Genomic DNA, 12,668 nt, shown 5'->3' on the forward strand with positions numbered 1-12,668 from the left:
TTAAAAACATGAATAATATATGTTCACCTACTTACTTGTGGTGTTACAGCCTTGAATGAGATCGTCGGGGATAGCGCCAAGGTATCCGTGCACGCTAGGCCAGCTCTCCACGACTTAGCAATGCTGCTACCTCGCCACACGCAGATATTACGTGCACTGCTCTTGTGCATCTGAAATGTCCTGTGTTTTTTTTACTTAGAAGAACAACCCTTTATTCATAACAGGATGTAGCTCAATTGGTCTAGGAGAGTCTCATGAGGTTGACTGAAAGAATACATAGACAACTTAAATAACTGTGGCTTTTCTGGGAACCTTAAGTTGTAAAGCTATTTAGAAGATGCAGCTGCCTCTGAATTGGCAGTGCCTATGTCAAGCAACTATTTTTTTTAAGCAACTATTTTTTTAACCTTTTTTTATAATATTTTTTATTTTTTATTGTAAAGATACTATAGAGGGTTACAGTTACATGAGCGAGGTGATGAGTACACTTCCTATTGAGCATTGTTACCCCCTCCATTGTTTTCCCCCTACCAGCCCTTCCCTCCCTACCTTCCCCGAGGTTCTTTTTTTTTTTTTTTTGATTGTGATTAAGTGATTACATAATTTCCCGAATTTCACAGTATTGTGGAATAATGATGCTCATTTAAAGTCACAAGTTCATTCTAACTTTCCTGGAGCAAATTCTCTATCACAGTCTATAACATATAATGGTGTACACATGTTATACACCATACATGTGATCAGCAGCATGGGGATATTTAGTAGTGGTTCAACCAGATGAGTGGGAGTTCTTTGTTTCTTAAGTCCTGTTAGTTTTGTCGTATCACCTAACATTTTGGATTTAGCATCCACTTATCAGGGAGACCATATACTGTTTGTCTCTTTGCTCTTGGCTTACCTCGCTCAACATGATTCCTTCTAGCTCCATCCATTTCCCTGCAAATGCCATTATTTTGTCATTTCTAATGGCTGCATAATATTCCATTGTGTATAGATACCACAATTTTTGGATCCATTCATCTGTGGTGGGGCATCTGGGTTGTTTCCATATCCTAGCTATTGTGAACAGTGCTGCAATAAACATGGAGGTGCATGTGTCCTTGTACATTGGTTCCTGTTGTTCAGGATAGATGCCTAGAAGTGGTATGACTGGGTCATAAGGGAGGTCAATCTTTAGCTTTCTAAGGACCCTCCAGACTGCTTTCCAAAGTGGTTGTATAAGTGTACATTCCCACCAGCAGTGTAATAGGGTTCCTCTTTCTCCACATCCCCTCCAGCATTTGTCATTGGCTGATTTGTGGATGTGGGCCATTCTGACTGGGGTAAGGTGGTATCTCAGGGTTGTCTTTATTTGCATTTCCTTCACCACCAGGGATGATGAACATTTCCTCATGTGTGAAATGTCCTATTTTAATTGTACATAGCTTCCATTCCTCTGAATTGACTATAAAATATAAATGGCATTTATATTTATAAAATGGCATTTGTATTTATAAAATATAAATGGTATTTCTGAAAGGTTCCAAATGCACCCCTCCCTCTCATTTTTATCTCCTCAGTCATAGACCACATGGACCAAGAGAATTCTACACAGCGTTTAGAATTTCTCCTCCTTGGGTTTTCAGATGACCCTGACTTACAGCCCTTCATCTTCTGGCTTTTCCTCACCATGTACCTGGTCACTGTCACTGGCAACTTGCTCATCATCCTGGCAATCACCTCTGACCCTCTCCTCCACGTGCCCATGTACTTTTTCCTCTCCAATCTCTCCTTTTCTGACGTCTGCCTTACCACCACCACCATTCCCAAGCTGCTGTCCAACATACAGACCCAGAGAAGGCACATCTCCTTCCACACCTGCATCACCCAGATGCATTTTTTTATCCTCTTTGCCGGGCTGGAAAACTTCCTTCTGACGGTGATGGCCTACGACCGCTTCGTGGCCATCTGTCACCCGCTGCACTACACGGTCATCGTGAGCCCGCGGCTGTGTGTGTTGATGGTTCTGGGGTCCTGGATGGTGAGCGTCCTGCATTCTCTCTTGCAGTGTCTCATGGTGCTGCGACTGTCTTTCTGCTCCGACTTGGAAATCCCTCATTTCTTCTGCGAACTGAATCAAGTGGTCCGACTGGCTTGTTCTGACACCTTGCCCAATGACCTGGTGATGTATTTCACATCTGTGTTGCTGGGTGGGGGGCCCCTGGCGGGCATCCTGTACTCTTACGCGAAGATCGTGTCCTCCATCCGGGCCATCTCTTCAACCCAGGGGAAGTACAAGGCGTTTTCCACCTGCGCGTCGCATCTGTCCGTGGTCTCCTTGTTTTACTCTACAATCCTGGGCGTGTACCTCAGTGCTGCGACAACACACAGCTCACACCCCAATGGGGCCGCCTCGGTGATGTACGGCGTGGTCACCCCCATGCTGAACCCCTTCATCTACAGCCTGAGGAACACGGACATCAAGAGGGCTCTGAAAAGACATCTCTGAAGGAACAGCACCAACGCGGTGTTTTCAAGAAGATGCCCTTCTGTGCAACGCCCTCCATCTTAGAGCTAGGATCCATCTTTCTCTGATCAGATAGCAGATGTGAAACTTACTCCTTTTTATTATCTGGGGGTTCAAATTTGTCTTCAACTATTTTGTATATTTTAAGAAATTTGTGTGTGTGTGTGTGTGTGTGTGTGTGTGTGTGTGTGTGTGTGTGTGCTCATGCACACAGGTACTAGGGTTTGAAATCACAACCTAGATTGCATTCATTATGTGTGTGTGTGTGTGTGTGTGTGTGTGTGTGAGAGAGAGAGTCAATCCCAGTCCTTGAACTCAGGAACTGGAAGCTATCCCTAAGCTTTGTGCCTCTACCACTTGAACCACAGATCCATGTCTGCCTTTTTTGGGGTGGTTAATTGGATACATGGGTCTCACAGACTTTCCTCTGACCTCAGACCTTGATTTTTTAGATCACAACCTTCCTGAGTCACTGGGATTACACGTGTGAGCCACCAGCACCTGAGCTATTATTTCTGCATTTAAATACTTCCCCCCATAACCAGTGGTGTTTACCATTTCAGCCTTTTCCTGATTTCGAGTTATGCCCAGTATGGAGGCCATAAACACATTTGAATTTTCCACTCACCTTTTAGGATGATGAGTTTGTTAGGATGATGAGTTTGGCTGCTAGAGTATACACTGCACTGGTAACTGAGGCCGTTCATACAACTTAGTCATTGAGGACGGACTGTCACATCTTTTTCCTGTCCTTGAAACCTGCTTATCACACTGTACTCACACCTGTTTCTGACAAGCAGACTTTTTCCTACAAGAGATTTATCAGGTGGTCATGGGGCTTTTTCTCTGCTCGCTATCAATGGGTTTCTTATTCATCTCAGAGTCTACTTAGGCAAAAATTCTTGATCAAACCCGTGTTCCCAGTGGATTGTACACTACAAGTGAATTTGAGCGTAAAGGGTGGCATACTATACCCTTCACACCAGAGGGGTAGCGTGCTTTGATGAGGAGTGAAAGTTTCACTCATACATTGAGTTGCTATGGAAGACTGAACCTATGTGCAGTCATCATGGTTCAAGGCCTGTCCTAGGAAGTCAGCTCATGAGACCTCCCATCTCGACAGAAAGTTCTGAGTATGGGCAAGTGCATACCATGCTAACTATGGTGGGAAGCACACTAGAAGGATTGTGATCCCAGCTGGCCTGGGTATAATATGAGATACTAACTCAGAAACAACCAAAGCCAGAAGGACTACAGTCATGACTCGCCTGGCAGGCATTTACCTAGCAAGCATAAGGTCCTGAGTTCAAATGCCGGTACCTCCAAAATAAATCGCTCCTCTGTGGGAGGAGGAGTTGGGAAGGCCATGTTTTGAGGCTGAACTCAGGCAATGCAAGACACCGCACAGCAAGCAGGGCATGGTAGTTGACAATTGTCATTCCAGCAAAGTGGTAGGTGTAGGAGGACTGTGGTCCAAGACCAGCCCCAGGCCAAAGCACAGGCCTTACCTGAAAAATAACTAAAGGAAAAGGGTCTGGAGTCTGGCTTAGGTTGTTTAGTCAAGTATGAGCACCTGGTTTCAAATCCCCAGGTCTATTAAAAAAATAAAATAAACCTGCCGGGAGTTATAGGACTATTCAAGCTGTGGCCCATACCTACAAGGGATTATTTATTGTACAGAAACAAAAAGGAATACATATTCAAGACTCAAAACTACCTGAAGGAACATTAAAAGGTTGTTAAATAAAAGATGCCAATTTCTATCACTGGCTACTGACTGATTTCTACCCTAGGATTCTGTGATGGGGACGTGGCTCATCGGTGAGGGCGGGGCTCTGTGGCAGGGGCGTGGTTCATCCTCAGGGGCGTGGCTCTGCAGTGGGTGTGGTTCTGTGATGGGGGCGTGGCTCTGCAGTGGATGTGGTTCTGTGATGGGGGCGTGGCTCAGTGGTGAGGGCAGGGCTCTGTGGCAGGGGCGTGCTTCATTGGGGGCGTGGCTCTGCGGTGGGTGTGGTTCTGTGATGGGGGCGTGGCTCTGCAGTGGGTGTGGTTCTGTGATGGGGGCGTGGCTTGGCTGGGCTGTGACTCAGTCATGGAGCTGGGCTAACAGGCAGTGGGCCTAGTTACCCGCTTAGCATCGACAGGGCTCTGCGTGCCTCTCCCTTGCTCTGCCGAAACATAAAGCCAAATTGTGAGGTTCCAGAAAAGACAAAAATACGTTAGTGTTAGAAATCAATAGCTTCCACCAAGTGGGTGGAGGCAGGGAGAGATGAACAGGTGGCCCTCGGAAGATACTGAGGCTATTGAGACGGTTCTGTATGACGCCATACTGAACGGTGGATACAGCCAAATGACAATAGACTCCACATTTCTCTAAAGACCAAGACTGTGCCACCCAAATCCTAACGTAAACTAGTAATAATAATAATGAAATGTAACAGATGCTCCTCAAAAGAAGCCATGGGGATGGAATAAGCAAGAAGGAGAACGACAGAGCCTGTGTAGAAGTAGGATCCTCATTCTACTGTGGGAGGAAGGGGAGCCTCGGCCCAGACGCTGCTGCGCTTATCAGACTAACGATTGACATCCAAAGGAACCCCGCTAGTTAAAATTCATTCCTCTTATTTCTTCTTTGAGAATTTGATGAACTCTGTGATGGCTATATTATAAACCTTTACTGAACTCAGCGCAGGCCCTTCTCCTTCATTTTTTTGGGGGGTGGGGGGGAGATCCCGTCGTGGGCCTGAACTCTGGGCCTGGGCGCTGTCCCTTAGCTCTTTCAGCTCAAGGCTAGCGCTCTACCACTTGAGCCACAGCGCCACTTCCGGATTTTTTCTTTTTGCTTATGTGGTGCTGAGGAATTGAACCCAGGGCCTCAAGCATGCAAGGCAAGCGCTCTACCACTGAGCCACCTTCCCAGCCCAATCATTCTCCTTTTCTCCATAATTATCCAGATAATACTACAAGTTCCCATAGCAAAGATTCCACCTGTTTTGCTTCTGTTTGTAGTTTCAGAAAGACACTTAAATATATATATATATATCACATAGAAAAATAGAGATTTGCAATTTTTTAAAAAGATACAGGGAGATAAAACATGTTTAATGCTGTGCTTTCTGCATCCATCAGAAAATGGATGGGCAAAGACAATGCAGTCGTACACATTGAGATATCATACAGCCTTCACAAAGAAGAACATCTTCAAGAAGGATTTAGATTTAGGAGTATTTTAGATTTTTGGTCTTCAATAACTTATATTGTTAAATAAAAGATCATCTGCATGGCTATCTATGTGAAAGAAACTAAAATCAGTCTCCAAAAACACACCATAGTTTAACCCCCCCCAAAAAAAAAAGCAAGGGACTAAAGATATCCAGGTGAAAGTAAATAATGCAATGGACACCCAGCTATAAGAAACTATATGAGCTAGCTATAGGCAAACCAACTTAGAGATGAAGCACTCAGAAATAACTGTTTCTTTAATTATATAAAACTTTGGAAAGTTATGAGCAAAACCATCACCCTGAATGTTCATAGAAACGTAACCATCAGTAAACATCTTTGGAAAGGCTGATTTCTGCAGCTAACTTGGTAAATCAAAAAATATCAGATAATCAAGACTTCTTATGGATTTGTCTCGAAAACAAGATGTTGTTTCTGGAAAATCAGTAACAGAGACAGAATTGGCTTTCCTTCTAACCTGCTCATGGGGGGTGGGAGGAATCAGCAGGATATTTTTTTTCTTCCCAGACCAACGCCCAACAGGGAAATGAGGAGCTCAGAGCCAGAATAATAAGAGAAAAGATACCTAATGAGTAATTAGCAGGGACTTTCATCAGCTTTGCCTGGTGTCTCTCAGAGTGTGCAACCTTTGGCTAGACCTAACATGGTGATTTTTTTGGGGGGAGGGGTTCCCTAATTCTGACCAGAGCGATCATTGCTTCATTTCTTCCCACTGTTCCATCTGAGGAAAGTCTCTCTCAGCCACTCAAGGTAGAATTCAAACACCTTACAAACACCATCCCCCAGCCTGTAATTTTCAGAGCTCCAATCATGTGAGAGACAGTTCACAGAGAATGGAAGCTCATGTAAGAGACAGTTCACAGGGAATGGAAGCTCAGAAAGTTTACTTGAGAGCCAGCCCAAGTGAATAAGTGATCAAAGTTGACAAGCTATTTTTTTTGCTTGGTTAATTAAATTTATAATTTATCCATTGGCTAAAATGTTCCATGGCAGCCAGGTGGCAGTGGCTCACGCCTGTAATCCTGGCTACCCGGGAGGCTGAGACCTGACGATCGTGGTTCAGAAGCCAAGTTGGATAAACATTTTCCTATCAACTTTTATTTTTAAATCTCCAATAGGCTAGTGTGTGTGGCTCCTCAGAAAAGGGAAGGGGTGAGTTTTTCTTATTGATTTACTTTATTGTTTGAAAGGATCCATCCCATCCGTGCCAGGGGACCACGCAGGGGCAGGCAGGCACAGGAGAAAGATTATTACAAGGTTTATTAGAGGAGCCATATTTCTCCTGGAGAGAGAGCACAAGGCAGGGTGTGGGGTGTAGGGTGTAGGAAGTGAGGTAGAAGGGAGTTCAGGTAGGTCTGGGTGGAGAGAGGTAGGGGCCAGCAGATCTGGGTGGAGCTGAGGACCAAAGGTGGGCATCATGCTTACATTCCCCACACTGTTGTTTAATAAATATTAAGGGGTACCAGGCCAGGGGTATGGGCAGAGGTCATTTCTTTTGGAGCTACTTCCTGCTGTAAAGGGGCAAAGTAGTCAGGAGTCCCTGTTTTATTGCTCAGACGAGTACCATCCAAGAAGCAGCTGCTTGACAGTGGTTGGTAAAGGTCCTCCTTTTCCATGAAAGAGTTATCTAAAATTCAAGACAATGAATGAAAAGCAAAATTGCTGTTAGAAGCCCAAGAGAGGAATATGCCATGGAAGGATAGGCCCTTTAGGTTCCATCCTGCTTGCCTGGAAGCACCAAAGAATCCCTGGAGCTGGGGTTTTTAGGGTCTGCGCTGGGCCAGGCAGGGCAGTATAAGTGATGTCTCTGGTTGCATATAGGAGCAGGATGGCCTTGACTTGTTCCCAGGTGATCTCCTGGGCAGGGGATGTTATCCTGTTGAAAAAGACTTTTGGAAAGATCAGGCAAAAAGCTGACAAGGTGACAAGGTCAGTTAACATGAATGACAGGAGAACACACATTGGCCATGGGCCATAAAAGTTCCATTTGGAGTATAAGCCCAGTTGCAGCCCAATACAGGGAAGGAGAATAACTGGACTCGGGGGCAAGGAAGTCAGGAAGGGGGTGTTTAGGGTCTTTTGAGTAACTGGGTAGGGGAGAGCATAATGGACTGGTTGGGAGTACCAGTAGAGGCTATATAAATACAAATCGCAGGTAACAAAGAAAGACTCTAACTTTCTGTCCAATTAGAAGGTAGTCAGGTCTGGACATTAGGTGGGCAAGCAAAACTGTTTCTCTTGATCTCGCAGCTCTTTTTAAAGGGCAAGCGTAGAGTGACTCCATTTAGGATGTCATCTCTTACTCTTCTCCGTGGTTTTCCATTGTCAGAACTGACTCTGGCCTAGTGGGTAGCTCAGCATCCAATGCCCAATTGGCATTTATGGTTTGGACTCAAGGCCTGGGCACTGTCCCTGAGCACTTCTGCTCAAGGCTAGTGCTCTACCACTTAAGAGTCACAATGCCACTTTCAGCCTTCAGTTGGATACTTAGAGGTTCGAGTCTCGAGCCGTGCCTCCAGTCTGGCTCTGTGCTGAGCTGGGAGATGGAGTTTTAGAGGGATTCTTTGTGCCCGGGATGGCTTTGGACTGTGGCAAAAGGAGCCCCCGTACGGGCCACCAATGAAAGGATCCATCCCATCCATGCCAGGGGACCACGTAGGGGCAGGCAGGCACAGGAGAAAGATTATCACAAGGTTTATTGGAGAAGCCATATTACTCCTGGAGAGAAAGCACAAGGCAGGGTGTGGGGGGTAGGAAGTGAGGGAGATGGGCACTCAGGTGGGTCTGGGTGGAGAGAGGGAGGGGTGGCAGTTCTGGGTGGAGCTGAGGACCGAAGGTGGGCATCATGCTTACCTCGTTGTTATAGAGGTGATGTACAGAGGGGCGACAATGGCATCAGTTGGGTCATGAGTACATTTCCTTCCGTACAGTGTCCTCTGTTCCTCTCTCTCTCCCAGTCCCTCCCTCCCGTCTCCACCCGCGAGGTGTATAGTTCACGTTCACAGTGCCCGCACCCTCCACACTGCACTTCTTCATCCTTCTCCCTGAAGTTCTGTGCGCCCCCCACACACAGCCCTTCCGAAGATGAACACTGGAACACACCATATGAAGATAAGGAAGACAGATTACCAAACACTAAGCACAAAAGAGAAAGGACAGAAGGAAGGAAGGAAGGAAGGAAGGAAGGAAGGAAGGAAGGAAGGAAGGAAGGAAGGAAGGAAGGAAGGAAGGGATGAGAGAAAGAGAGTGAAAAGAAAGAAAGAAAGAAAGAAAGAAAGAAAGAAAGAAAGAAAGAAAGAAAGAAAGAAAGAAAGAAAGAAAGAAAGAAAGAAAGAAGGGAGGGAGGGAGGGAGGGAGGGAGGGAGGGAGGGAGGGAGGGAGGGAGGGAGGAAAATGGAAAGGAAGGAAGGAAGGAAGGAAGGAAGGAAGGAAGGAAGGAAGGAAGGGAGGGAGGGAGGGAGGAAGAGCTCTCTCTCGCTTCCACATGTTGGCGTTCATTTCAGGATGCATATTGTTTTATATAAATGTGAAGAGGCACTTAGTCATTTTGCCTTTGTGTTTCTCTCCTAAGAGCGAGCTCTTCTGGTCTCACTGGTGTGAGTTTTGAACCTCTGGCTTCTGGTGAAGTTGGAAGTCACACTCAGGTTTGGGGTGTAAGTGGAGCTTGAGCAGGTCAGGATGCGGGTCAGGACGAGGGCTGGGGGGGAGATGAAATAAGTGGGTGGAGTGGGCAGCTGAGCTTGAAACATTGGCCACTGAGACGTGGAAACAAAGTATCTCCAGTAAGAGAATGGGGCTAGGCCAGTCTTTTCCATGCATTGATTAGGTTACACATGTGGATAGATCAATCATCTTGGGGAAGTGTCTTCTGCTGTCTTGTATGAACAAAAAGGTATAAGGTCTTTTTTGGGGGGGTCAGTTGTGGGGCTTGAACTCAGGGCCTGGGTACTGGCCCTGAGACTCTCTGTGCTCAAGGCTAGCACTCTACCACTTTGAGCTACAGCACCACTTCCAGCTTTTGAGTGGTTCCTTGGAGATCAGAGTCTCACAGGGACTTTTCTGCCAGGGCTGGCTTTGAACCACAACCCTCAGATCTCAGCCTCCTGAGTAGCTAGGATGACAGGCATGAGCTATTGACCCCCAGCAACAGGTATGGTTTAAAGACTCAGCTTTGGTGATTTAATATGTTGTGCCCAGGTCGCAGGACCCCCACCAAGAAGACCACCGAGAGTCAGACTTTACAGCTGTCTTAAGGTTTTATTTAGACTGGCTGCAGCTCGGGCCTCGTCCTACACTCCGACACAGCAGAGCCTAGGAGGAGAGCCCCGAGCTAAACATTTGCAGGGCTTATAAAGGCACACAACCAGCCAGGTGTTTGGATCACCACCACGTGTTGCTCTGCTAGACAGAATTTGCTGATCTTAAACAAGCAACAAGTGGCCACTGCCTCAAGACCTTAACCCTTCATAGAAATCATGCTTTAATATTATTTATGGAAGCCTTTTGCTGTTTCTTCTGTTAAGATGCTCTACTTGGTGCTCAGTTTATTTCTCTTATGGATTTGGGTTTAGGAATTTTGCTCCTTTTGTGGCCCAAGGTGTGTCTGGGAGATGCCCCAACACCATTACAGAGATCTCTCCTTTCTCTTCCCGAAAACTTCCATGTACAGCCTTACTACTCATATAAGGAGATAAACCCAGAGTTTGAAGACCTCCAGAACCAACATATCTGTATTTCCATCTTCCCAGGAATCCCTGAATCAGTTAAGTATTTTGATCTTCCATGCTTGTCATTATGCTCTGTGGAAACAGCACTTTTTAAATTAAATATATATTTTTTATTTCTGGTGGGGTTTTTTTGCCAGTTCTGGGGCTTGAACTCTGGGCCTGGGTGCTGACCCTGAGCGAAAATATTATGCTCAAGACTAGCACTCCATTATTTCAGCCATGGCTCTGCTTCTGGCTTCTTGGTAGTTCATTGGAGATGAGAGTCTCACCCTCCTGGCTTTGAACCATGATGCTCAGATCTCAGCCTTCTGAGTAGCTGGGATTACAGGCATCATGGCCTGGCTCACATATGTGTTTTAAACTTAGTGAGGGGACATCCCTCTTTCCCGGATGTTACTCCCACCCTATAGTACATGCTTCTGAATTCCTTCTTCTGGGACTGTCTGAGGACCCAGACCCTTAGCTATGGGCTGTTGTCCATGTATCTGATCACTGTGCTCGGGAATCTGCTCATCATCCTGGCCATCATCTCTACCTCCCACCCCCCACCCCCGTCTGCACACGCCCATGTACTTCTTCCTCTCCAACCTGTCCCTGGTGGACGTCTGCATCACCTCCACCACCGTCCCCAAGATGCTTCTCAGCCTCCAGACGCACAGCCGGGCCATCAGCTACATGGCCCAGATGTACATCTTGTTGCTCTTTGCAGGGTTAGATGACTTCCTGCTGACTTACGGCTGTCTTTCTGTGCACACCTGGAGATGCCCCACTTTTTCTGTGAACTTAACCACGTGGTCCACCACACCTGTTCTGACACTTTCCTTAACGACGTCGTCATCTATTTGGCAGCGGTGCTGCTGGCCATCGGTCCCCCGGCCAGCATCCTGTATTCTTATGCTAAGATCATGTCTTCCATCCGGGCCATGGCCTCCGCTCGGGGGAGGTACCAGGCCTTCTCCACCTGTGCGTCTCTCCTCTCCCTGCTCTCCCTGTTTGATGGTACGTGCACAGGGGTGGACCTCCGCTCTGCTGTCACACACAACTCACACTCGATGCCACGGCCTCGGTGATGTACAGCGTGGTCACCCCCATGCTGAGCCCCTTCATCTGCAGCCTGAGGAACCAAGGTATGGAGAGCGCTCTGGGGAAGGAGATGGTTAAAGTGCGGGTGGGTTATGATTCCAGCAGAGCCCGTGATGGCAGGCCGGGCTGGAATCTTTGGAGCGAGTAACTTTGGTTCTTCGGGGCACGCTGTGGAAACAGGACTGGCTATGAGTCCTGTGTGCTTCCTGTGATGCCTACTCCTTTCACACTCTCTTCTTGATGTTATTTAACTAACTCGCTTTTCCACCAAACTAATGTGTGGATTCATTCACATCCTACTCTGCCCTAAGGTATTTTCCCTGTCTTTTTTCTTAGTGTGTATTGATTGTACAAAATTGTGTGTGTGTGTGTGTGTGTGTGTGTGTGTGTGTGTGTGTGTGTGTTTATCTGTGTGCCAGTTCTGGTGCTTGAAAACAGGACCTAGGTACTGTCCCTGAGCTTTCTTTACTCAAGGCTAATGCTCTGCCATTTGAGCCACATCCACTTCCTGCTTTTTGGCTGGATAATTGGCTGTGAGCCGACATTCTCAGATCTCAGCCTCCTGAGTAGCTCAAATTACAGGTGTGAGCCACCAGCGCTCAAGTCCTTCCTGATTAATTTCCAATGGCCCACTGACCATTCAAAAAAATGTACTTTTAATCTTTAAGTATTTGTTTATTTTCTGAAGTTTCTTTTGTCAATCAACAATCTTATTCTTTTTTTTTTTTTGGTTGGTCCTGGGTCTTGAACTCTGGGCCTGGTTGCTGTCCCTCAGCTCTTCAGCTCACGGCAAGCGCTCTACCACTTGAGCCACAGCGCCACTTCTGGTTTTCTGGTGGTTTATTGGAGATAAGAGTCTCACAGCCTTTCCTGCCCAGGTGCTTTTGTCTGTTTCAATTCACTGATGAGGATTGGTGTTGAAATATTTCATGATTACTTTCATGTGGAGCTTTTTATCCATTTATATCTCTTTTGAAATTGGATAAACCAAATGTTGATACATATTTGCAATCATCATAGCTTTTTTTCTTTCTGTATCTTTTTAAATTTTATTTTACTTGGAAGGTGCTGTACAGAGGGGTTACATTCACATGAGTAAGATACACAAG

General features: G+C 46.3%; 1 protein-coding gene and 1 pseudogene across 1 annotated transcript; both read left to right on the forward strand.

Annotated features, from left to right (window-relative positions):
- Positions 1–1,570: 1,570 nt before the first annotated feature.
- Positions 1,571–2,488, forward strand: LOC138808771 (olfactory receptor 7A5-like). The gene has a single exon (XM_069994958.1). The coding sequence runs from the start codon at positions 1,571–1,573 to the stop codon at positions 2,486–2,488; it is 918 nt and encodes a 305-aa protein (XP_069851059.1).
- Positions 2,489–10,889: 8,401 nt separating this feature from the next.
- LOC138808807 (olfactory receptor 7A10-like) lies at positions 10,890–11,707 on the forward strand (annotated as a pseudogene).
- Positions 11,708–12,668: the final 961 nt, after the last annotated feature.

This window comes from Dipodomys merriami, unplaced genomic scaffold (genome assembly GCF_024711535.1).
Source record: "Dipodomys merriami isolate MVZ:Mamm:240054 unplaced genomic scaffold, mDipMer1.0.p SCAF_477, whole genome shotgun sequence".
NCBI lineage: Eukaryota > Metazoa > Chordata > Mammalia > Rodentia > Heteromyidae > Dipodomys > Dipodomys merriami.

What these genes read in the sequence shown, in the direction of transcription:
- LOC138808771 (XM_069994958.1), top strand. Translation starts at nt 1,571, where the DNA reads ATGGACCAAGAGAATTCTACACAGCGTTTAGAATTTCTCCTCCTTGGG.